This window comes from Benincasa hispida, chromosome 9 (genome assembly GCF_027475165.1).
Source record: "Benincasa hispida cultivar pf3 chromosome 9, pf3_genome.v1.1, whole genome shotgun sequence".
Classification (NCBI taxonomy): Eukaryota; Viridiplantae; Streptophyta; class Magnoliopsida; order Cucurbitales; family Cucurbitaceae; genus Benincasa; species Benincasa hispida.
The window spans coordinates 38,488,037-38,515,900 of NC_143486.1; the positions used below are offsets into that span (position 1 = coordinate 38,488,037).

Consider the following 27,864-nt stretch of genomic DNA (forward strand, 5'->3'; position numbering starts at 1 on the left):
ATAGTCCGGTTTCCTCGTTTGCGTTCATTTCCTGCATTGGCTACAAAAATAGAACATTGAATGCATAATTAACGCAAAGTAATGGGTTAGCTGAGATTCATCATGTTGATCGACGCAAACTCATATTCTCATGAATTCCTATCATGATCGATGCAATTTCTGCCAACAACCTTCATAATTCTAAGAAAAATGACTAAGATGGCATGCACTTCTGCATGTCATCATAAACCCATATAGCGAACAGGTGGGTTATAAGTAGTTTCTTTGGAAATTTCATTCAACACAATCTTACTTTTAGGCTTGTGTTCCCTTATATGGTTTTCTTTAAGAAAAGTAGCATTTGTCGATACAAACACTTTGTTTTCTTTAGGATCAAAGAAGTAACCACCTCTAGTTCCTTTAGGGTAGCCTACAAATAGGCACAATCTTGAATGTGGTTCCAATTTCTTAGGATTAGCCTCAAAAACATGTCACGACCCCTCCCAGATTTCGTCTCTTACATAAGAGGAGGCGTGAAGAAACCAGATATCACTCTTTCATGATACCTTTTGCCTATTCTTACTAGTTTCTTTTAAAACACTTAGTATTGCAGCGGAAAACTTAATGGAATAAATGAAATCACATACTTTGTTTAATAAACTAATTTATAAGTTTTAAACTATTTTTTACAACCGTAGCTCCATCTCGACTACAAACTTTTATTCTAGTAATAATTATATCTTATGGCATACCTCGACCATTTCTTACAACCTGGACTCTTCTGCTACCTGCAAGGAAAACATGAAAACAAAACATGAGCTTTTGAAGCCCAGTGATTGGAATCACAATTAGAAGTCTATTTCAACTTATAACATCATAACATAACATAAGGTTACCACGCAAACCTCCATCTTGAATGAAGCTTTTCACAAACCTACCTACACACACGGTAGATAGTTAACATTTCACATCTATAAACATTCATTAACTTATGTGCACATAGTTCTCCCTTTCATGGGCTCAGAAGTAAGGTTCATCTACTCTCTGACCATCCCATGCAAAGTTCCTCCGACAGGCTCAGGAACTAGACTTCTCGGTCCACTGACCATCCTATGGGATCTCATCTTGGGCTTAGAAGTTGGGTTCATTGACCCCCTGACTATCCCAAACTCATGCTTACCTCATGGTAACAAGCATTCGTTCATAACAATAGCATATTAGTTCAAAATATGCTAAAATACTAAAATAAGAAACCACTTATAGTGATCTGTTGGAATCGTTTTTCCTTCCCAGTTCACTCGGTTTCCCTTGACCTCTTGTTGAATCCTATTTCAAATTCAACTTCAAGCTTAGATTACCCATCATTCCGAACCTTATCTCAAGACATTTTCTTACACAAAAATGTTATGTATTAACTATCTTACCTTAAAGTTTGCCTCTGAGATTCCCTCTCAAAAGTTCGAAGTCTCAAGTTTACTCTACTCGGCTCGGATGTCCTCTAACTAGTGAACAGCTCTCGAGTTTTCTTAAATTTGACAGCCTTAGATTTAGAATTTCCTCATAGCATCCCTCATACCAAAAATACATTCAATTTAAAAGCTTTTGGTTCAAGAATCACCTGATTTACACGAGTAGTTTGGAATAACTCCTCGTTTCAACTTGGCACAGTCATCTATCTGTACAATCTGCACCGCCCACGCCACTATTTTCATCACCGCTCATATCAGAATTTCTTTTCCTCCATTCAACGCACGAATTTCTCTTATTTACTCTCACTTAATCCTTTTTAAGTGATCTTTCATAATGGAAATGTTTTTGTGAATTGAAGTGAAGCATTCTACCTTATTTATAGGCGTTTTTCCTTCACCTTAACTTGACACCTCCACCTTGAAGCATGTCCAGGCATTCTCTTTTCAATATGCAACGCCCAACCTTGCCATTGTTGGACTGGTACCAATACACAGCAGAAGCGACGAAGATTAATAAGCACTCTAATGTTGGAGTTAATGCCCTAAAGTCTCGTGTCCTATAGTTTGTAAACAATTTGTGCGAACGCTTGTGTTGTATAATATATGATATTTACTTCACATCTTTTTTTTGCTCAGTTGCATGTATTATTTACTTTACCACAAACCAATAAACATAAAATTCCTGATTATCTGTATGTAACTTAAGCATGTATGTGGTGATACAAGTGGATAATGTCTTGAGTGATAACTAAAATGGTCTATAGTATAAAGATATAGGAGGAAAACCTTATCCTAGTAACGCTACGAATGTGGCCCACTTTGTGGAATGCTCATAAGTGTTGTGACTTGTCACAGATGGTTTGATCCTGATCATTCGTGTAGGGGATATACGAGCGGGGACATCCTATACAAAGAGTTTGTATAAGACCTGACCACGAAGTGTTAACGTCTCGTTATATAACACCGCTCAACATGACCTCAATCCTAAGTGAGTTGGGAACTCCTGCCATTGAGGGCGATTCTTTGATTTGTATGGGTGTGAGTGGCCAAATTGTCGATTCAAACCTACCATTTTGGGGACTCGTCTGATTTGGGAGCTGGGAACTCAGCTACACAAGATGGAATTCACTCCTTCCCCGAAGTAGGGGCAAGTAGATAGATAGCTCCCTTAAGGGTTGATTCCAGGGCTTGAACGATGTTGCGCCACACACCTTCTCTTGGCTCGAGAGATGTTCACACATAATTGGACTATGTTGCATTATTCATTAGAGAAATCAGTGGTACTTAAGGAGTGAGATGTAACTATAAAGAAAAAACGGTAAATTGGCCCAGCTGTACTTATGAACATCTGTGAAGAGTCATCGTACTCATGATTGGTTATATCCGATGGACATAGAAATATATCTATGGTAAGAAGAGTTCAGCTGTTGGTCTTTAGTGGAATTCCTAATAGTTAACGGATGGTGGATCTCGTGGCTAAAGAGTTTAGTCAACTATTCACGGACCGTTGGAGCTTCAAGCCATAGGTCCATTAGGTCCCCTGGGTAGCTTAGATAAAGTCGAGAATCAGTATTTGGGTCAGTTTGAAATGTTCAAATTGATAAGAGGGAGTTTGATTATATATAATATAATTGAACTGGTTGATTATATATGATATAATTGACTAAATGTATGAGATACATTATTTTGGAGGAAATTAGATATAAATATGATTTATATCATGTGGAGGAGAAATTATTATAGTAGATATGTGATATCAAATTATAGGGTAAGAATATAATATGATTATATTCATTAATTATTAAATTGGTTAATTATATGATAATTGGCCTAAAACTTCTCTCATACGTGCGTTAGTGGGAGAATCTGCATTCGGTTATGGTAACCGATGAATAAAATGAAAATTTTTTTCATTTTGCAAAATTTTGAAAAAATTGGCAATCGGTGTGAAAACATTACGATCGGATAGTTTGAGAGCCTATACGATAGTCATTCATCGTCTAAATGATCACATGCCTCGCGCCTAAACGTCGAATGCTCGTCCCTAAACGATCGCTTAGCTTTCCTAAACGATCGCACAGTGTGTCGCGTTTTCTAAATGATCGTCTTCCATTTACTAAACAATCTCTTAGTAAACCTACACGATCGTGTAGCTTCTTCTAAACGATAAGCACATAGCTAGCTCTTTTTCTCTCCCACTTGCTTATCGTCTACACGATTTATTCTTTATCCAACCTCTTCCAAATTCACCAAAGACCACACTTTAGATTCTCACTCCGAGAATACCAAGGGCTCCATTTGGTGGTGTCGTCCCCGTTACTGTTCACTTGTTCATGACTGTTCGTGTTGCTGTCATTCGTGTAGACAATCGTGCTGCTACAACCGACTTGTTTGTTGGGCAATAAAGTATGGGTGGAGGTTCTTCTGTTGCGTCTGAGTTCAAAGTTTGAAGAGGCTCTTCAACTGGCATGAGAACTCTTTCCCTTGTATTTTAGTGTTCAAAGCATGCCTTTATTAGTGTGAATTTGCATAACTATATGTTAGAATGTATGTGTTATATTTCGGTCACAATGAAATCAAAAAGATTCGAATGCGCTCATGTGATTCTCTTAGTTAAGAGTTCTTTTATCTAATTCATTAATTTTGGCAAAAAAGAAAACATGCTTAAACAGAATTTAATGGGTTCCAAGAACATACCTTTGAAGAAACTTTGAAATCTTGATTTCCAACTGCTAAATCCTCCAAATCTTTGTGCAGACCACTACAAGATCTTCCCTACTATTATCTTGGTGCTCTAGATTGAGTGTGGGACTCAAAATAACCTGGAATCAAAGGGGATTTGGAGAAAGCTCACTGCAACAACCTAAATGAAGAACTTCACTCCAATCTCTTCAATATATTGCAAACTATCATGCAAAGAGATTTTTTGCATGGGATGCAACTGATACTTGGAGTAAATGAAGGTTGAAGAAGTGGGTTCTTTGTAAGCAACTTTGAAGATGAAGATGAAAAATCTCATTTTTCCTTTTGTGTAATTTTCTATTTCCAAAATCCAAAAAATTATTTTAAAATCATATTTTATTTCTAAAATCAAAATTTATTAATTTTACAAATTAATTTCATAAATTAATTTTCTAACAAAATTAATAAATAATTATTTAAATAATTTAAATAATTCTAATTAATTTAATATCCAATATTAAATTAATTTTTACACAAATCCATCTTCATATATTTGAATCATATTTAAATATATATTCTCCAATTCCATTTGATTCGAATTTGAATGTTTCAAATTAACTTATCATGTTACTCTAGAGCTAATCCATTTCCGAGCTAGTAGGGGGACCTCGTGGACCTACAGATCATGGACTCCAATGATACGAGATTAATCGCCTAAACTCATTAGACTAATCTAACCCCCACATTAACTAATGGGTCACTCCACTAAAGCTCATAGTTGAACTCCCCTCACTGTAGATATATTATGTCCACTCGATATAACCATGATTAGTAAGTCAACCCTTCACAAGTTGTTCGTAATGACGGCTAGGTCAAATCTCTGTTTTACCCCGAAATTACCTCTTGTTCCTTAAGTCCCCACTGACCCCCCAATAAACAATTATTTTGTGATCCAGTCAACAAAACCGAGTCCCTCTTGGGCCAATGAGAGGGTGGGGCCCCTGGTTCAAGACCCAAAATCAGCACTTAAGGAAACAAACTCTCTACTATCCCTAAAAGTGGGTAGGAGTGAATTCCATCTTGCACCTTATGTCTCCAGCTATCTATCCAATCTTACCCCTAAAATGGGAGGTTTATTAAGTCAGCGTTGTTGAGCCAACCCTTACCTATGCAAATTTAAGGATAATTCCAAATAAACAGGAGTTCATAGTTAGCTCAGGATTAAGGTCAAGTTACCTAGGTCATTGCTTTGAAATAGTCAGTCTTAAACAGTAAACAACATTATAAAGTAAGAGTGATTAATTTCGTGGTCCGATCTTGTAAAAACCCTTTTGCACAAGGACACCCCCATTCCTCATGTCCCAACATGAATGAATTAGGATCACTTCATTTGTAGCACTTTACAACTCCTTGTAACAACTACAGAGCAGGCCACATCCAATAGTGTTACTAGAATAAGTTACCCAACCTTATTCATATACTATATATCATTTTGACTATTTACTCGAACCTGATCCACTTTTATGTCTCCACATAAAGTTCAAATACTCATCCAATAGTCAAGGGACTTTCAGGTTTATTGAATTTCTATTAAGCAATACATCTATTCAGTAACACCTTATTAAACTTTCAGAATAAGTTCGATTGTTTATTGTTTATAAACCACTAGTTTTAGTACATAAAACCCAACAGCCACCTTCTGTTTGAAGTGTTTCCTTCCTCTTTTTTCAGCTTAACTTAACCGATTTGCATGTTTTCTCCTTCGCCCAACTCAATCTGAATAATCTTCAGGCATTTCCTTTGATCACCATATATCCAGTTAATCTTTCCAGCCCACAGTTCTCAGATCCTTGTTATGTAGTACATCGTATCATGCCTGACCATGTATAGCATTTACGCCCCATTGTGTAGCTCAATCGTTTAGTAAACTCTCGCTTTCAACGATCTCGCTTTCAATAATCTTGCTGACACTCATCGTTCAGCGCATGGCCTATCGCATAGCTCTCGTCCCTATCATTTAGCTCTATCGTGTAGTGCTGACGCCTATCGTCTACCGCGTCCGCTATCATATAATGTCATCACCCAGCGTCTACATCTATCACGCAATGTCCATCGTCTAGCACTCTGCCTATTGTGTAGTGCTCACGCTCATCGTGTAGCGCTTGCTTCTATCGCCTAGCGCCTAGTGCCCGCGCCTAACACATCGTCTAGCATCTAAGCTTATCGCCTAACACCCGCTCATCGTTTAATGCTATCGTATAGTGCTATCGTCTAGCGCTATCGTTTAGCTTCTACGCTTATCGTCTAGCGCTTACACCAATCATGTAATGCTAACGCCTATCGTGTAGCTCCATCGTCTAGTGCATCGTTTCCCATTGTTTAACGCCGCTTGTAGCTACACGATCATCTAGCGCATCACTCAGCGCCCGCACATAACTATACGATCATCCGCCCAGTGCCTTGTGCTCATTATCTTGCTCTCTCCGCTCTCACTCACACAGCCTTAATGCATGAGAAACTTTTAGCAACGCCTCTTGCCAACGCTTTAGCCAACATGCATCCAACCTCACAAGCGCATGGTTGCCTTTGGCTTCAATGCTTAACTCCTTTTAACTTCTACCAACTTAGCCTCATGCGTTAATGTTTCTCAACACCACACGCATGGTTTCTTTTGACTTTACACTTAGCCAAATTTCTACTAGTTAAGGCTTATCTCAAAGCTACTCAAGGAAAATCTCTTCAAACACTTAGGAATTTTCCTTCTCTTTAACATAAGATTTAACTTATACTTAGTTAATTCTCTTAATCACCTGCTTAAGTAGGGAAATTGAAATTCGGGTTTCACAGCACATGTGTTGGGCAACCTCAGATTCTGAAATGACGTAAACTAGCTTTACGACCATTCCATAACTCCAAAGGTATTCTAGCAACACTCTTGGATGGAACACATTTTAAGATGTATGCTACAGTCTCTACTACATAACCCCAAAACGAGTCAGGTAAGGAAGCATAACTCATCATAGAATGAACCATGTCCAACAGGGTTCGATTTCTCCTTTCTGATACATCATTTCACTGAGGTATACTAGGTGCTAAGAGTTGGGATACTATTCTATGTTCTATCAAATAGTTATGTTTAATGCATTTTTAATTTCAACCTTGAATTCTTTGAACTTTTAAAAATATTCATACTTATGTTGCATTAAATAAACGTACCCATATTTGAATAATCATCAGTAAAAGTGATGAAATATTCATAACCTCCCTTAGCTTTTACATTCACCGGACCACAGAGGTCTGAATGTACTAGCTCTAAAGGTTCTTTGGCCCTATGACCCTTTCCAGTAAAAGGTCTCTTAGTCATCTTGCCTTCAAGACATGACTCACACACAGGTAAAGAATTTCCTTCTAACTCACTTAGTAGTCCATTCTTTACCAACTTCTCAAACCTATTGAGATTGATTGTCCTAGTCTTAGGTGCCAAAGTTGGGCACTTTCTTTAGGAGAAATTTTAAGTCTTTTATGTTGAGTTACTATGGTTTTAAACATTTCTGTGTTATGGAGGGCATTAGTTGCTAACGGTTTTAGCACATAAAGACTATTTTCCAATTTTGTGGAACAAATATCAACACCATTTTTTAAAGAAAAAAAAACTTTATTTGCAATGAAGTTGATACTATATGAATGTTCAAGCAAACACTTTACAAATACAAGGTTCCTTTTTAAATCAAGAACTACATAAACATTTTCTAAAATAAGAAATTTATTCTGTAAAGTCAACCAGAGACCTCCCACTACCACAGCCAAGACGAAGTGCCCAATTCCAACTCGCATCGTCATCTCACCAGTATCTAGTTGCCGCCATGAACTAATTCCCTGAAATGAATAACAACATGGTTAGTGGTTCTAGAATATATAATCCAGGCAGAATCATCATTCTCCACTAAGCAGGTTTCCAATACAAGTAAATCATATTTACCTTGTTTGGCCTTCTTCTTTTCTGCCAAGTATTTGGGTCAGTTCCTCTTCCAATCACTATCTTGGTTGCAATGGAAACAGATTCCCTTTGCAACCTTGATGGGTTTTCTACCTCTTTGAGCAGCAACTACAGAGTTAGCTTTCCCCTTTCCACCCTTCTTTTTCTTCCACTTTTTAGTGTTGGAGGAAGAAGGAACAGACTTAGTTCCAGAGGTCGAACTTTTATGGAACTTTTTAGAAGATGAAGCAACAGTTGCTTCACTCTTCTGTTCCTTGCTTTTCATCAAGGATTGGAAGGTCTGTATGACATACAATATGACAAATTAAAAAAAAAAAAAAAAAAAAAAGTATACATCATATGTATATTTAATATAAATGGTACTTTACTTTTAAACATAAGAAACTAAATTGATTTTTTTTTTTACAATAGAGACGAAAAAAAAGTTAAAATCTCCAACTAAAATCACGTACATTTAGTATATGTTTATGAGTAATTTTGAAATTGTTAAAATCTCTTTTGTCATATTGAAAATCACTTTAAAATATGTTTTTAATCCTTTGAAATAAAGTTTAATGATGGTATAAAAATAGCATTTAAGAAAATATCAAATCAAACATTAAATTAATTTGGAATAATGAATGATATGCTTGAGGTGATTAGAAAAGTGACAAAAATAAATTTTTACCATTTCAGCGGTCACTGCCAAAGAAATTGGAATACAAAAGATATTACTAAAACCGTGGAGAGAATAATAATAATAAAAAGATTTAAAAGAGTGGTTTTGATAATAAATTGCTAAGATCGTGGAAGCAATAAAATTAGAAATAGAATTGAATATAAATTGATTTTTATAATAATAAACATTCATTATAGTTATAATTACCATATAAGATTTACATATATAAAAAAATGAATTAGTTTATTTTTTACTATTTTAAAATATAAAAAAATTAATCAAAATATTTACAAATATAGAAAAATATTATTTTCTATCTGTGACAAACATTAATCGATAATGATAGACAACTATCACACTAATAGACAGTAACATTTTGTTATATTTAAAAATAATTTCAATATTTTAACATTTAAAACGATATCTTTTTATTTTATTATATTTTAAACCAAAATGAATTGGTTTATTAATTGTGAATAAACATAAATAGAGGGGTACACTTGTAAGAAGATAAACAAAATAAAAATGAAAAATATATTAACAGAGTTATTTTAAAAAGTTTATGAAAATATAATCTTGAAACAATAGCATCATTCCTACCTTTTAAAATTATAATCCTATTCATATGCCCCATAAGGCCATAACACAACCAAAATGGGAGACCAACAAGAAAAACTATAGTTCATAATATAAGTACAAATTACTAATAAAACAAAAAAAAAAATAGTAGAGAGTTTATCTTTATTTTTATTTTTAAAATCATGTATTTAATTTCTAATTATCCCTACATTTTCACGTTTACCTTTTTTTCTAAGGTTGTTTTTTACATTTTTTTTATACGTATTATACCATTAATATTATCTTAAATATCATTTTTCTTAAATATTATATTTTATAAGTGGAAATAAAAAAGATTTACTCCAATTTTTAATAATGTGTTGGATTTTAAGTTTATTCTCCATCTATTTTGCACAAAAATATATGAGATTGAGCTAAAAATTCATAGTGTTAATTACATAAGAAAAGTACATATTTTGATGTGTACAAAAGCAAATAATTAGCTAATTCCATAAAATATAGCACAAAAGATTATATCTTCGAGTTTTAGTTGTCAAATATGGGCCATCACACCATGACAAAACAAAAAATATTGTCAACGTAACATAGATACATGATTTCAAAGAAAATGATGGTACATTATCATTCAAAACCAATTCAATAAGAAGGATTGATCAAGCTTGTTTTTTTAAGAAGGAACTTACCATGCTAAAAGAAGTTATTATATTATATGAATTGAACTAACATGTATAAATTGTTGTTATAGATTTTTTAGGGAATTTCTTATCTTATTATGTAGTTCGATTTTATGATTGACTTTGTTTTACATATATACGCAATTTTCTTACAATAAATTCTGATGGGACCCATGAAAAAAGTAATATGTTATGGCATGTTTGGATTGACTTGAAAAAAAAATTTTCAAAAAGTTCTTTTCATTCAAACACTTTTTGTGAAAATTGCTTAAAATTAAAACACTCATGTGTTTGGTTACATTTTTCCAAAAACGTTTTTTATTCACGAGTTTGTTTGGTTTGTTATACACTCAAAATATTTCTATTATTGTCATATTACTATTTAAAAAAATACTATTAAACACTATAAACGGATCGTCATTGAAATTGGTCATGGAGTTAGTTGCATAGATGTGGTTCTTGGAGGTGATCATCGGAGTTGGTCATCGAAGATAGTCGTTGGAGCTAGAGTTACTTGAGGTGGTTTGTTGCTAATTGGACATTTAAGGTGGTCTTTGTTGAAGTTGCCCGTCAGAGGTGGATTTCACCAAAGTTGGTCGTCGAGTGGAGTCATTAGAAGCATTAGAGGAAGTCAGAGTTGATTATTTTAACCACTAACTAGTAATAGTGCTACTGTAGCAAAATGAGTGGTTAAAATAACCCTTGCCTCATATTTTCTTTAACACACACCTCAAACGTTGAGTGTCCCACTCAACCCATGCATTATCAAGAGTAGAGAAAAATTGAAGAAAAAATATATTTTTATGGTTCCTAACTTTTGTATAGTTTCTAGTTTGTCCCTGGATTTAAAAATATTACTTTTTCTCCTTGTATTTAATTTCCATTTGATCCTTAGATTTTTAAAATGTTATAGTCATACCCTTGAGTTTAGAGTTTAATTTCCATTTAGTCTTTAAGTTTCAAAATATTACACTTTATATCCAACTTTTTTTTACCAATGTTCACTTTATGTCATTAATATTAACTTTAAGTTAATTAATTTAAATAATTATGATGTGAAATTTTTAACTAATTTTAACGGTAAAAAGATAGTTAAAATTAATTTAATTAATTTTTAGAAAACTAACATAAAATGTCCAAGGTGGACTTTAATGAAAGTTAAAAAAATTTGACACCTATAAATTCAAAATTCAAAAGCAAAAAGTGCAACATCGAGAAACCAAATGAAGGACCAAAGAAACTTTAAAAAATGCAACATTTTGAAAATTATAAGACCTAATAAAACTCACACTCAAAACTTAAGTACTATTTCTCAAAAATAAACACAACTTTTTGTTAACAAAAATCCAAAAATAAAATGTTATCAAAGAAGCTCCATCACATGCAAATTTGACCATAACCCAACCAAGTTCAAGCATTGATAATCTTTTGTTCAAATAATTTGAAACATAATGGGAAAAGAAAAAATAAAAAATAAAATCTAGTTCTTCAACATTGAGAAATTATTGAAAAACTTGAGACAATACATGTGTGAACTTATAATTTATAAAAGTATAAAAATAATATCATTGGAATAATAGAAAAGATATGGATTTTTTATTGCATTAGGGGAATGTCACCTTCAATGGTTCCATACCAAAAACTATTCCCCCCACCACCATAAAAAAGAAAAAAAGAAAAAGAAAACAAAAGAAAGGAAAAAAATAAAGTTACAATTCCAAAAATGCCCCTAGTTCACACTCTCTCATCTCCCAAAGAAAATTGAGGGTTCTCTCATCTTTACAGTGAATTTGCTGATCTTCCACTTCCAAATAACTTTCAAAAATTCAGTGGAAAAAGCACAAAAACAAAATTTAAAAAAGAAACAAAATACCTATGGAGATCTCTCCATGGCTGATTGAGAGTTTATATTCCAAGTGCAAGTGGAGATGGGTAGGAAACAAGTTTTATTATGATGAAACAAAATGAATTTTGAGCAACAACTTTGAAGAATATATATATATATCATGCAGTAGAAACCATGGTCCAGGGAAAAACATGGAAATGGCTCTGAAGTTGGAGTTTGGAATACTTTGATGCCTCTCAATGACGTTGATGACGATAATTGACCATACCAAGTTGGATCTATCAGCATCATCATTCTGGACCCGACCCCGACGAAATGCAACACAATAGTTTCGTGTAAAAGCAACGGATTCCCATGACCATCTGTAACTCTACTTTCTTTCTATCACAATCTAACAGAAACAAGTCAGGAAAAGGACGATGATGGCATGAAATATATAGTAAGATCAAAAACGTAAAAGGGGTGTAGATTTATATTTACAGGGATGTGGCCGTTACATGTTATTTGTGAAATATATTGTATTAGCAAGCAGCAGATGCGCATGTTCAAAGCTTTCGACGCTCTGATATGCGCCAAAACGTGCCTGGCAAGTGTGTTTCTTGAGTCCATTCATTTAAATATTAACCTACAATAATGACAATGCGGTCAAGAATCATTTAACAGCAGTATTGCAACGAATCTATGAACAAAGTATCATACAACCAATGAATATCTTGAACTACCAAGAAGATTTAGGAATAAGTTTACCTGATTGATGATTCTCAAGGTTTTCAGGACCCCTGCTAGTACATGGTCTATTCGTATTCGGTTGTACTGGTTGCTGATTCTGTAAAAGGTTAATAACGAATTCGTCAGTTCCAAATAACTTTAGAAATTCATGCTGAATTTGAATACAAAATCATGGTAACAGGCCAAAAAAAAAAAATACCTGTAGAGGCTGTGTCATATGAAACTGCATCTGGGTCGAGCTAAGAAACTGCTGATAAGAATCAGGAAAACCCAAAACTGAAGGTGGGGTTGTATTTTGTGTTCCTACTGAGTTAGCCATCGGATCCGGTTGATTATTTGCTGCTTGAGCTCGGGATGGATCATTACCAGGAACAGGAGGCATTGCAAAGGGAGGGAGAGGGAATCTCGGTCCCATATGAGCTGCTGCTGTGGCTCCAGCTTGCATTGGCAAGTTTGAACCAGCCAAGAGATTATGAAATTGCATCATTGGTCTGTTCATGCCCATTTCCATTCCCATGCCCATGCCCATCCCCATTCCCATCCCCATTGGTGGTGGCAAGTATTGCTGAACACCCGGGAACATCATCGGCATCATTCCACATCCCATCGACATCATCTGGGTTATAAAAAGTCATTGCTAGTGTTGTCAAGAAGCAGCACCGGTATCATGTTCAAGTGCTAAATATTGACAATAATGCTTTTACTAATATGCCTTGTTATATACGTTTATGCAGAGAATTCAAAATGAATATCTAACAATCCGAGATGTTTTTCGTCAATGGATCAAATGCAGCAGGCAGAATCGCAGAAAATGCGTTTAGTTCCCTATTCGCTCTAAGATTCCTCAACTGTTTTAATATGCTCGAAATAGAAAACTATTTCTGATTCGTACATTTCCTTCTACTATAGTTCAGTTTAGACTTAAAAGGGAACTATTTAGACTATTGTTAACTTAATTGGAATTCAAACCAAGTACCTGCACTTGTAACTGAAGCGTCTTCAAGTACTCGATTGCTTCATCCAACATCGAAGCCTTATCGGTCTGAAAATCAGTAAGGAACTCAACTGAGAAAGAGAGAGATTCAACTCAAAATCACATCCAAAGCTGAAAAACGTACCCTGTTGCATCGAGGGATAAGTTCCTGTAAAGCCTTCATCTTCTCGTTTATCCGGTCCCGACGTCTCTGCAAATAGATTTGCAATTATTCACTTCACATCCAAGAGGAAAATAACACCACCAAAAAAGAAATATGTGCTTGGTTACAAGCATACAATAATGTACTAATAAATTCAATGGCGTACCCTCTCCGAGAGGTTGTGAACCTCAGCAGCACGAGATCGTTTCGTCAATGTTGCCCCCCACAATTGTTTCTTCGGACCAGCAGATTCGTATTCAACATCCTAATGGAAAAGAACATAAGTAAATCACTCAACAATTGAAAAAAGAGGAAAAGGAAAACAAATCTGCAGAGCTTTCAATGGCCACTGTTCAACAAACCATTTCAAACAGTTTGATTTGATACAGTTTCTATTCCTTTAATTTCACATGTCACAGTCAGTTTTGGTTAATTAAAATACACAATTGATCCATAAGTTTAGGAAATTCTCAAACAAATCATAGTGTGTAACTAAATTGTGTAAAATACCATGACCTACCACTAAACTATTACATACTAAAGTTTCTTTACCTCGCTTTGACATTCGGTATCTTCGAGAGCTCTTCCTTTGCGCTTCCGGTCATCGACTGCTAGTTTCAGACAAGGGGGCTCGGCGCTGGCACTAGAGCCGCCAGGGGACGAAGTGACAGTCATTTCACAAGTCATCATTTCTTTCTCTCCGACGCCGCCGTCGCCGCCTACCGACACACCTCCGACTCTATCGCCACCACGAGCGATCTCGTACTGCACACCGCCGCCATTCACCACCTCCACAAGCTTCCTCCTTGCCATCTCCGAAGCCCTAGATTCCGGCCCCACAGACGGCGTGTCGCAAGAGTCAACCACCGTCGATTCCCTGACCATGACCTTTGAATTGGATGGCTCAGATTCAACTGTTGCCTTGTTCCTCGAGAACTGCACAGAGGGTTGCACTTCAGACCTCCGGCAGGGCGGAATCGGCGGCCGCGGCGTGAGAGTGAGCGTCGCCGTTGCAGACGGTCGGAGCTCAGGTTGAGGATTGGCGCAAAGAGGAGCGGTGATGGCGGGGAAGAGGAGGTCGGAGCAGAAATTATGATCCTCAACGAGTGGATAGTTGAGCCAAGAGGCCATTTCATCTTCTTGCATAAAAAGTTCATGAGGTTCCTCCAATTGAGACGACGGCCGGATCTCTCTTGTCGCTACCTGATCTTGCGGAATCGAAACGTCAAATTTGGACGGCGGAGATTTACGGAGCGACCTCTGGTTCTGGCTGTGCGTCACCACTTGGCCGTTCTGCCATAGCAGCTCCACCACGTCGTCATCCGGCCTACGAATTTCAAGCTCTCAGTCCACAAAACCAAATGAAAAATCAAAACCCAGAAGAGATTTCAACAAGAAAATATCCAAACAAAGCTTACAGAGACGATTTTCTCGGCCTGGTTAAATTAGAGAATGTTGGGAGAGAGAAGTCGTCGGCCATTTCAAAATCAGGAACGCAGTGGTTCATCCTCAATCTTCCGATCATCAATTACCTGGTGGAAACTAAAACCATAAGAGTTTCAAACTTCAATCTACTGAGAAGAAACCAAGTCAAGAACAGGAAGAAGAAGAAGAAGAAGAAGAAGAAAGAACCACTCACTGATAAAACATGAATCCGCCATGGACGGGCACCATGAAGTTAAGAGATTGGATGATAATCAAAACCAAACTCGTTGGCACAAGTCTGCTTCGAAGTGAGCACAACAATGGCGTCTGAAGAAAAATTGTGGATAGGAATGGAATCTCATGTAAAGTGGTTTTTGGGGAGATGGGTTATGATTGGTTGAGGTTGAGGAAGAAGGGGGAGAGGAACAAGGAAAGGGGAAGGCGGCTGGTCGTCCACCTCCAGCAGCAGCAATGGCGGAAGGACAGAGATAAGGAAGGCGTTTGTTTTGTGTTTTGTAGAAAATGGGAATAAAAGAGAAGTGAAGAACAAAACGAAATGGGATTTTGACGCCATGTATCTCTATCCAATGCCCTCCCTCTTTCCCGATGTTTTTTTCTCTCCTTTTTTTTTCCTTATTTTTCTTTCAACAATATGCCGTCCGACATTATAACTATATTCATTTGATCAAAAGTTACCTTTTATGTCGTATCATGTCAATTGAGTTAGGTTAACTAATGATTTTTTTAAAAAATTCTCGTTTTTTTAAGTAAATATATTTTTTTATTTTTATCTACTAAAATAATATAAAATACACTAAAGTTGAGTGTTGATTACATTTTTATGTTTAAAAGCTAACCATGTATTAATAAGAACCACCACTAGAAAATATAATAAGGTTTGTTCTCATTTATAATAGAGGACAACCATAAAAAGATTCATAACTTTATTGTCTTCCCATAATGAAAATCCACTCAAATCCAAAACTCCCCTCAATCAGCAGTCCCTCGAGCAAGGTTATGCACACAGAATCCCTCCATCGAAAAAAAATAATTGAATTCAAATTGTCTGCCAAAATTAAAATGTCATCAATGGTTTTGTTAATTTTCATGAGATCTACCCTTCTCTATTAAGGAACTTAATCACCTCAAGAACATCGCCTTCAACAATAATGCTTTCAGGTAAATCGATCATCTAGGAGCAGCAAAATCGAAGGTCCTCTCAATTAAATCTAGCCTCAAGGACTTATGTGTTTTGAAAAGAGAAAATTATCTTAAAACTTGTACACAGAAGAGATCCAAGAAAATCACGAACTATCCACCTAAGACCTCCCAAGTTGAGAGACTCACTCCACAATACTTTCATGTTCAACTTTACGACTGGGGAGGAGGTGGAACTCAACGATCCCGATTCACAAGACTCTTTCTCTACAAGCAAACAACATCCCCAAAGATCAAAACCCAAATAAAAAATATCAATTTTTCCTTTAACTTTCAAATAAAGATAAAAACTCACAATTTTTAAGTTTTGAAAGTTTCATTTTAGTCCTTGAAACTTCAAAAATGTTCCAAACAATATTATAGATTTAGAATACTTACATAATATCATCTATGACATCATTTATGTAAATTGATGTGTAAGAGTTGATTTGTAAATAATGTCAATATATATCTTGTGAGTTAAAAGTAATTAATAACAATGAATGATTGTGTTAACTTGTATATAGATGTAATAGGTTTAAATGATGCTATATATACTTATCAAATTTTTACCAAATTAGATCTCACGAGTCAAATTATATTCTTTGAGAACAAAAAAAAAAAATCTAGAGGAAAATTGTTAAACAATTTTAAAAAGTACATTTTTTTATTATTTATGATTTCACCCTTGGTTATTTTGATTTGTGTACTTTCAGGATGGTTTATTTTGGTCCCTCCATAAGAAAAGAAAAAAAAAAAAAACTAATTTAGTTATTAATTACAAAATTAACATAAAATATAAACATATAGGGGAAATATTTTCTGAGTTGTAAAATCCTAACCTTCGTGTGAGCCTAGTATATTTATTTTCTGAGTTATTGTCATGCGCTTTAGGGGAAAAAAGGTTAACCTGAGGTCCCTTCTTATCAACCATTTAAAGCAAAATAGAATTCGAAATAGAAACCTTTGACTCAAGCCAAGGCTATCCCTCGAAATCTTAAATATTTTTATTGTATAAATAGGTAATCTAAAAATCTATGACAATTCCACCTCCAAAGCATAATTTAGGAAAAAAGTTTTTTTGAGTCATTTTAATTTAAATTTTTTTTATAAAAATTGTTCAAAATATACTTTAAACCTGTTTCAAAAAACTATTTTGAGTAGTTGTCAAATACTTTATTTTTTTTTCAAAATATTTTATTTTCAAATTTAAATACGAGAAAAATTAAATTAAACACCCTCTTGAATGTAAAGGGGCTAAAATGGACCTTTAATAAAAATATAATTAATTGCTATTTTTTATTTATTTTTCTACACACATGTAATGTTTTTTAGTTAAAAAAGAAGTTAAATTAATTATAAAAACCTCGTTAAACTTTGCACTTTGTTTTTAAAGTACACTTTTAAAAGTAGCAATGTTTTTCATGAACTTTTATGAATGTTTCAAAAATATCTTTGGGGTAGGAAATTTTTAAAATTTTGGATGAAATTTCAATATGAAATAATGTGGCAGTGGACTAGAAATAAAATTTAGACCACCACTTCGTTTAGGTCATCAGTACATAGTTTAAATCTCGAATTTTGTTAGAAATTTTAGACAAACAAATTTTAAAACTTTCATTGCAAACTTTTGTAAGCATCCTAAATATATTAATTTAGTAAATTAGTAAGCATGTTCATGGGAAAAAAAATAGAAATAGAGTTTCAGTGAACAATCTTTGAAAATCCTTTTGATTGCTCTAAATTTTCCTTGAGTTTTTTCTTCAATCTTTGAAGCAGATCACCACAAGAGTTTTCTCTATTATTCTCAAGTTTTAGATTGGAAGGTGGAGCCCAAATTGAGAGAGATTAAGAGTGAGGAATGGACTGGAGAGAATATTGAAGAGAATACAGATTTTTCTTCAAAATTTTGCTTTTGCATGCTCATTTAATCAAATTAAATCTTCTCTTTTATGTGACAAAAACATGCCAAATGAAAAACATCCATCAATTGCCATTTAATTTGGCACTAGCTTGGTGTATTTAGGTATAATAAAAGTGGGATACCCATTTTCATTTTTAATTTAATTTAAATTCCTTTGATTTGTTTATTTAATTTAAATTAAATTTTGATATAACTAATTTAATTTAAAAAATATTAAATTTGAATTTCCAAAATTTATAATTTAATCAATTTTAATCAAATAAACAAATATATAATTAATTAAACTATTTAATTAATTTAATATCAAATATCAAATTAATAAAACACCTAATCCAAACATGAATTCTTATTCATATTGGTTTAATATTTAAATCAAATTTAAATATTTTCAACTCTCCAAAATCATTTAATTCATTAATTAAACGTTAATTATATCGAATATAATAATCCAAACCTTAAACCGCATTTGAATATTTCAAATTCTCTCAACACACTATTCTAAGGTTTTATCCTTTTACGAGCTAGTAGAGAGATCTAATGGACCTGAAAATCATGAGCTCCAACGATTTGAGATTAATTGGCTAAACTCTTTAAACCGAGTTAATCAATATTCGTTGAAACACTCCACTATAGCTTAGTAGTTGTACTCTTCTCATTGTAGATATATTTCTGTACACTTATATCAACCATAATTAGTAAGTCGATCATTCATAGGTCGTTCGTATTTACAGCTAGTTAAAATTACCATTTTACCCTTGAAATACATCTTGCTTCTTAAGTCTCCACTGATCCTCTATCAAACAATTGGTTTATGGTCTTATCAATAAACCGAGTCCTTCTTAGTCATAGAGAGGGCGAGGCCCCTTTATTCAAGATCAAGAATTAGTATTTAAGGGAATAACCTATCTGTTAACCCTAAGACAAGTAAGAGTGAATTTCGTCTTGTAGTACTATGTTCTCAACTATCTATCCAGTTTTACCTCTAAATGAGAGTCTTACCGAGCAGAGATATTGAACCACTCTCACCTATGTAGATTAAAGGATAATCTCGAATAAACAGAAGTTCATAGTTAGCTCAGGATTGAGATCGAGTTACCTTAGGTAATCAAATTAAAATAGTCAGTTTTAACAGGAAATGGTCGTTATAAAGAAAAGTGACTATTTCATAGTCCGGTCTTATGCAAAAATCATTTGCATAGGATGCCCTCACTCACATGTCTCTACATGAATGACTTTTGGATCACATTGTTTGTATAAATGTACAAAGTGAGTCGCATCCATAGTGTCTCTAGGACAAGATACCCAATCCTATCCATATATTTATAGACCATTTGGGCTATATACTCAAATTGATCCTTCCTTTATGTCTCTACATAAAGTTTAAGTATTCATGTTATAGCCATGAGTTCGTTAATTTATTGGATTTAGGAATCTATGAATGCAATTTACATATTCAATAACAACTTTATTGAAATAATCTCAATAACATCTTTATTGTAAATAAGAACATGTCTAAAATTTACAAATTGTGAGTTTCAGCACAGTAAATAGATAGTGGCGGAGCCAAGAATTTTGTATAGGGGGCACTATTTAATTAAAAAACTATAAAAAAAAATGTAAACAAATAAATATATACATAGCTCGATAGATTAACTAGTTTATTACATATTACAACTATCTTCAATGAGTTTTCATGTTTTGAAATCAATCTAAATTTCTTGAATGGAAAAATATGATTCTGAGGCTGACAAAGATCTTATTGTAAGTATGCTTTACGAACTTGATCTTAAATATTATCATTATACTTAGAAATTTTAATTCTTAGATCAGGATTTGCTAGTAGTTCTCTAAATTGATTTTTATATAAGATCTATCAGAATTAGAGGTATTTTTTTAAGATGATAACTTAATGGTCTCTATTGTTAATTTTCTTCTAAAATATCTATTCATATTGATATAGATTAACTCTACAAAAGTATTATCAATAAAAGTATTATGATGCATTACATAGATTTAAAAATATGAAAATTAAAAAGACCGAAAAAATTTTGAAACCTACTCGTGAATGATATGATACACATATCCTGATGAGTAAAAAGAAAATTATCTTTATCTTTAACTCTAGAATTAATTAAAATAAATATATACTAAGTAATACAAATCTAAAAATTAGGTAAAAAAAAAAAAAGTTAAGATACATTTTCAATAAAATGTTGTTGAGACTTAGAGTGAAAATTTAGGTTAAAAAAATATCTATAATAAAAAAAATTGTTGCTGGTTTTTTAATATTTGTTGAGATGACTGCTAGAAAATTGAAGTATAGAGTTGCTGTTTTTTTATTTTTTTAAAGAAAACCTAAATTATTTTTTATTATTGTCATATTTTTTTAAAGAAAATTTAAAGTTATTTTTTGTAATATCATAAATTCTTACGAATGGACTTGAACCCACGACCTGCACAATTTGTGTATGCATCTATTTTTGGTACACCATTTCTAGATATTAAGAAAAATATTAGTCTTTTATATATTTATTGTTAAATATTACTTAAATTTTATATTAAAAATGCAAAATACGATAAGTTGAGAGGGGGACACGTGCCCCCTAGCCCTTATGTATTTCCACCAGTGTATATATATTTGTTATTGTTGCAACTGCTCCTTAGTTATAATTATTTTAAAATGAAACCATTTATTAATTTGTAATTATAATTAATTAATTAATTTAAAGAAAATTATTTAAAATAACAAAACTGTTAAAAATATTTATAAATAATAACAAAATATTACAGTGATAAACCACGGTAAACCGTGATAGATTAGGACACAAATAAACATAGATAATAGTTTATTGCGACCTATCGCAGATACACGGTAAAGTTTTGCTATATGTGTACATATTTTTGTTCATTTTCTTATATTTGAAAACAACATTTAATTTAATTAATATTCTTATTTACATTATTTTAATATATTTACCTCCATAAAATAATCCGTCAAATAGTTTAACAAACACATATACAATTATTTATTCATTATAATTGAATATTTAGTTAATTTTAATTCATTATAATTCGATATTATCGATTTTAAATTTAATTTAAGTTAGTTAATTTATAATTAAAACCATATAAAGAAATATATTTTGAACATCATATGAACAAGAAGATGGGGTAATCAAAGTTAATTCATAAAATAATTAATGGATTATAAATGATCAATTAGTAATTAATTATAATCATTGAAAATTTTATTTTTTTATTGGCTTAATTTAACTAATCATAATTAACAAATTAAAAATAGTTGACATATTGTTAATTAATTAATAAATAACTTCAATAGATAAGTAATTGGACGACTCATTCAATAAACTTTAATTGTACACTTGAATTACAATATATTATTTTAATAAATTATTATTTATTTATTATAATTTAATAACCATTTATTTAAATTAATATATAAAATAGTTAATCAATGAATTAATTATATTTAAAATAAAAGGCAAAGAAAGGAAAGAGAAAAATCATTTTTTGTAAACAAAGGTATCAAAAACTCTTAGCATCGACAATTCCCTTGTATCAAATAGCAATAGTTGCTAGAATATTTGATACTAAAATATGTTTATAATGTTTAACAAGATCAATATATTAAACGTCCGCCAACATGTCATTATTTTTTATATATATAATTTGATTACGACATCTACATAAAAATGATTTTAACATTTTTATTGTATCACAAAAAGATTATTGAAAGATAATGAAAATATCTTAGTAATAATAATAAAAGCACTAATGTCATGAGAATGAAATATTTATATTTTTATAATTTGATGAAGCTTTTATGATCTTTATATTACAAATAAGGTTAAGACATCCATATTTAAAATCTTCAACAAAACATACCATATAATGAGACCAAAAAGATTAAAATCATATTTCATTTCTTGTTCTCGGCTCATATGGTAGTTGTATCGTCACATCATGGATGTTTCTGTTTGGCAGTGATTTTCCAACTATTTATAACATTTAATTATAAGAAGTTTGAGGTGTCTTTTAAATGCCTTATTTTATTTTATTTTCAATTTGATTTTATTAAATATCTTCGCAAAGATATTTTGTATAATTCATAATTTCAACGGTTCAAGAGTGAAAAATCAAAATGAGCATACTTCAATTAACATACTATTTGTATTATCGACTTTGAGATTAGAGGTTCGATTTCCACGCTTATGTTGTCAAAAAAAAAAAAAAAAAAAAAATCACACTTGTAACTAGGAAGAAAATAAAAAGTATAACTATGTCTGGATGGATCACCTTTATTTAATCTAATATAAAATATAAAAGACCATTTTATAAGTCTATGTCGTAGTTATTATGAATTTATATAGATAACAAGTAATTCTTCAACTCTTCTTAACTCAAATCTATTCCTGATTTATAAGATTAATAAACTCAAACACACAAACATGAGTATGATTTAGGTAAAAAGGACATTTTAGTCCCTAAACATTATTTTTGTAATAATTAGTTTTTGTATTTTCAAACTTTTAACAATTTAGATGCATTTGATAACCATTTGGTTTTTTATTTTAGTTTTTGAAAGTTAAGTTTATAAACACTTTTCCATCTTTAAATTTCTTATTTTGATATCTACTTTTTACTCATGTTTTCAAAAACCAAATCAAAATTTTAAAAACTTGTTTTTGTTTTTTGAATTTGGCTAAGAATTCAAACTTAAGATTGATACAAACTATAGTAAGAAAATAAGAGGAAATAAATTTGATTTTTAAAAATAAAAAACCAAAAGGCAAATAGTTACTAAATGGGGCCTTAATTTCCATACTTTAAACTTTTATACTTATTTAATTCCTATTGTTGAATTTTTTTTACAAAAATTTATTGTGGGAGATGATCATTTAACCTGTTCGGTAAATCTTATTATTTGTTACTTTATGTAAATTCACTTTTCAATTTACTATAAGCTCGTTTGGATCATAGAATTTGGAAGTTAAATATGCATGCTCATGTAGTTAAATAATTACTTAATTAAATACAAGAGACCAATTATGGTAGTTGTCAAATAAATTTTGCATTAGTAATCAATAAAAATAAAAATAAATAAATACTTTTATATTAAACCTTTATTAAACATAATCAATTAATTTAAATTAATTACTAAAATAACTAAATTATTATAAATTAATTAGGATATTGATAATCATCAAAATAATAATAATAATTTATATTAAATAGTTAAGATAACATAAAATATTAATGGTATAGATATTAGTTGAAGTTTATTAAGTTAATTAATATATTTATATTTAGTAATTAATTAAAATTAATCATAATGAGTAATTGATATTAATTTATTAATTAAGTAAGCTATACTGATCATCTCCTAGGCATAAAAATATCACAGTTTTGCAGGATATTAAAAAACTCATGTCATATGGGTTTTGAAGTTGAATAATAATATCTAGATTTTAAAAATTAAAATTATATAAAACAAACAAATATATGTCTGAAATCCCGTGGAAAATGTGTGAAATAAGTAAGTCCTTAGTTTAAAATCAGATCTCTTGATTTGAGATTTTTCAATAATTACAGATATCAAAGATCAAATTTTTGACTAATATGGAAGAAGTTTAAGTTAATTATCGTTAAATTAAGTCTATTTAAATTCTAATTTTGAGATTGATTGTTAATATTTTATACCAATTCAGCCACTGCGGGACCAGGCCTTCCCCTAGTTGCTTTGTTGGTTTTGAGGGCTATAGAGTTTTATTTTTATTTTTTATTGTTTATTTATTTTGAAGAGGCTGTAGTTGGTTATATATTGGATATATATATTAGGAAATTCTTCTTGGATTTTATTACAATGTCACTTACATTGAAAAATCAAAATGGATTTTATATGTGGAAAAAAAATCTGCACTTAAAACATTCAAATTGAGTTTTATATGTAGCTTCAAAATGAATTGGTCCTGGTCAGTGGATGTATGTGAGATAAATAAGTCTGTCTTTTCACTAATCTTTGGTATCATTTCTTTTCTTCTGCATCTTTTGTAGCTTTTAAATTTCAAATTTGGTTCAATAATAGGTGTCTTAGATTTGCACTCAAAGGTCATCCCATCTAAAGATGTCCAATTTTTCTAAGGGAATAGATCCCGTGGGCCCCACTCCGTGCGAGAAATGGAGGAGGGAGTGGGGGAAAAGCTCCCCGTGAGCTAAACAGGGACGAAGATGGGAATGGGGAATGCATTCCCCGTTCCCGTCCCTGGCCCCAGTCCCGCCCCATTCCCGTTCCCACCCCGATCAACTTTTATATATTTATTTAGTAGAGTTATCTAATATTATATTATTATTATTATTATATAAATATTATATTTAAATTTCAAATTTGATTATTTATTGGGAAAGATAATGAATATGTTTAAATTGAATGTTTAAATTTAGATTATATATGTGAATAATTTGATTTATATTTATTCCTTTCTACTAAAAAATTAATTAGTTTTTTTAAACCAAAATTTGAGTAATTTATCTTTAAATTCAAATTGTCATATAAAACTAACAATAATAAACAATTTAGTGATAAAGTTAATTATTTAATTAAAACTTGTCCATATTAGTGATTTAAATTAATTGACATTTTACAAAAACAAAAAAGTAATAGGGAAAAATTCCCCGGGGAGAACTCGATCCCTGCAAATTCCCCACGGAGAATCCCCGCCCCGATCCTGGAATTTTACGGGGATGGAGAATGAAATGGGGAGCGGGGACAGCGATGGAAAATGGCATCTCCGGCCCCGTCCCACCCCGTGGACATCTTTAATCTCGCCCATTTTTCGTTTTGGGGATTGGGCTGGGGTTGGGAATTCCCATTCAGGGATTCAAGTTCCCACAGGAAATTCTATTTCTTATTTTATTATTTTTATATTTAAATTAACTAAATTTAGTATTTATGTTGAAATTGTAAATTTAATATAAAAAAGTAGCATTTTTACTGCATAATTAAAAATAGAAAAAAAGTTAACTAAAACAGTAGTTTTAAGATACTGTTTTAGTAGTTTATATATTTACAAATTAATCATTAAAAAATTTTGGGGCGGAGGCGGGAGTCAAGGACGGGGATTGGGCGGTCCCATCCTATCCTCGACCCAATCCCAATCCATTCTCGATTGAGAACTTGATTTAAATCCTGGTTTGACCTCTATACCTGATCAAATCGAGGATTTCTTACCTCGATCGGGTAGGAAAACCATGGAGACCCAATTCTGCGAAAATTTTTTGTCATCCCTACAAAATAAGTTTATTTCTCTAAGTAAATCGATGACATATTTTTTATACACAAAAATTTATTTTTCAAATTCTGCAAATTGTCATTTTTACGAAGTTGATTAAAAGGTCTATATGATAAAAAAAAAATTAAAAGATTAACGATCTATTAGACACAAATTAAAAATTCGCTACTTATTAACCATGAACTTAGAAATGTAAGAATTTATTAGACACTATTTGAAAGTTGAATTTAATCTATTAATTTTGATTGTGCTTTTACTCTACTAATTTTGTTTTATTAAATTGCTAATCAACTTGACTTGATGTGAGTGATTAGACTTATCTTTAATTAATCTATTAATTTAATAGTAATAACTTACTTTTCAAAATCAAATCGTACTAGATTCATATTTAAATGGAACCATTAGAAAAAGGTACGGATGATCATCATACTTTATATAATACAATATTAACTAACATCATAATCTTAGAGAATCTAGTATTTAATTTTTAAAACTAAACTTCAAGTGAAAGATTTGAAACTTAGATAAAAAAAAAAAAAAAAAAATCATTTTGTTGACTTTCATCAACATAATTAGAGATGTTCAAGTTTTCTACGGGGACGGATCCCATAAGACTCGTCCCAAATGGGGCAGAGATTCCTCGATTAGGCATTGAAAGGAGGGAGGGAGTACGGAAAAAAATTTCTCAAACGAGGAATAGGGGTATTCATGGTTTGAGTTGGGTTGAAAAACTTTTTAGACTTCTTCAATCTAAATAACCTTTATTAAAAAATGAACCAAACCATGAAGTATTTGGGTTGGGTTGGTTCTAGTTAATTGGGCAATTTATTTAAAATTTTGTTATAAAAAGAAGCAAAACGTAAATATGTAAAAATCTAATTTAATTATTTTCATATATTAAATTAAGATTAGCAACTCAATTTCAATTTATATAGTAAAAATTTTCTTTCTAAAGTGCAAAGAAACTATTTTTGTTCAAGAATAAATTATTCAAAAAAACAAAGGAATTAAATAAGATTAAAATCAATATATATATAAATAATTGTATAAGTAACAAAAAATATATTTTTTAAAGTTAATAATAAATTCGGGTTGATTGGGTTTGACTTGGGTTATATTAGGTAAAGCCATGAACCAATCCAACCCATAAAATTTTCATTTATTTAAACTCAACCCATCCCAAATGAGTTGATAATCCAACCCAAACCGCACAGGTTGAGTTGGATTGATCGATTTTTTTGGATCATTAGGTTTTTTGAACACCCCCTAACGGGGAATGCATTCCTCATTCCCGTTTTCATCCCTGCCCCGTTCCCCGTCCCCATTAGCCTCTACTTATTTATTTAGTATAATTAGTTAATGGTATGTTATTGTTATTATTATTATATAAGCATTACATTTAAATTTCAAATTTGATTGTTTATTGGTCAAGATAATGAATATGTTTAAATTGAATATTTACCTTTAGATTATATATATATATGAATAATTTGATTTATATTTATTTCTTTGTACTAAAAAAGTGATTAGTTTTTTAGACCAAAATTTGAGTAATTTATCTTTAAATTTTAATTGTCATGTAAAACTAACCCTAATAAATAATTTAGTGATAGAGTTAATTATTTATTTAAAAATTATCCACATTAGTGATTTAAATTAATTTTTTTCTTAAAAAAAAAGACTAACGGGGAAAATTTTTCCACAAAAAATCTCGATCCCCATGGAGAATTTCACAGAGATGGAGAATGAAATGGGAACTAGGATGGGAACAAGAAATGACATCCCGTACCCCGTCTGTGGACATCTCTGAACATAACCATCATCTATATTAATCGTAAATTCAACCTCTTCTTTTTTCTTTTCTTTTCTTTTGATAAATAAGCTCTTAATTATTATATTTATAAAAAGAACTGTTTTTAAATAAATAAAAATAAATCAAAATATTTATAAATATAACAAAAATTTACTGTATAATAGACTATTATTTATATCTATCTGTGTCATGATAGATATAGATAGTAGTCTATCACGGTCTATCATAGATAGACGATGATATTTTGCTATTATTTATAAATATTTTCGATAGTTTTATCCTATGAAGCATAGAATGTGAGTTAAAGAATCAGTATCAGACATGTATCGGATACCGATACTTCCAGATACGTATCTGACACGCGATTTGACGTATCTATATTTTCAGATACTTTCCAGATACGTATCTGACATGCGATTTGACGTATCTATTTCTATACATACTTT

General features: G+C 31.7%; 1 protein-coding gene across 9 annotated transcripts; it reads right to left on the reverse strand.

Annotated features, from left to right (window-relative positions):
• Nucleotides 1-11,967: 11,967 nt before the first annotated feature.
• Nucleotides 11,968-15,809, reverse strand: PIL5 (phytochrome interacting factor 3-like 5). 9 transcript variants are annotated; one of them, XR_016531651.1, is made up of 10 exons: nucleotides 15,389-15,809; nucleotides 15,168-15,281; nucleotides 14,302-15,076; nucleotides 13,916-14,014; nucleotides 13,732-13,797; nucleotides 13,590-13,655; nucleotides 12,813-13,229; nucleotides 12,632-12,710; nucleotides 12,382-12,509; nucleotides 11,968-12,275 (listed from the first exon to the last, which is right to left on the reverse strand). XR_016531651.1 is itself a non-coding variant. In XM_039043011.2 (9 exons), the coding sequence occupies exons 2-9, from the start codon at nucleotides 15,272-15,274 to the stop codon at nucleotides 12,505-12,507; spliced, it is 1,614 nt and encodes a 537-aa protein (XP_038898939.1). In that variant the 5' UTR covers nucleotides 15,275-15,281; nucleotides 15,389-15,727; the 3' UTR covers nucleotides 11,968-12,504. The 9 variants fall into 9 exon arrangements, 2 of the variants coding, with proteins under 2 accessions (XP_038898939.1, XP_038898937.1); XR_005484198.2 differs by having other exon boundaries at nucleotides 11,968-12,265; nucleotides 15,168-15,291; XR_016531652.1 differs by having other exon boundaries at nucleotides 11,968-12,265; nucleotides 15,389-15,780.
• Nucleotides 15,810-27,864: the final 12,055 nt, after the last annotated feature.

What these genes read in the sequence shown, in the direction of transcription:
- PIL5 (XM_039043011.2), bottom strand. Translation starts at nt 15,274, where the DNA reads ATGATCGGAAGATTGAGGATGAACCACTGCGTTCCTGATTTTGAAATG. An exon ending in TTCACAACCTCTCGGAGAGG is followed by an intron (nt 13,798 to 13,915) that starts GTACGCCATTGA and finishes ATCTATTTGCAG; the next exon opens with AGACGTCGGGACCGGATAAA. An exon ending in CGCTTCAGTTACAAGTGCAG is followed by an intron (nt 13,230 to 13,589) that starts GTACTTGGTTTG and finishes TTTATAACCCAG; the next exon opens with ATGATGTCGATGGGATGTGG.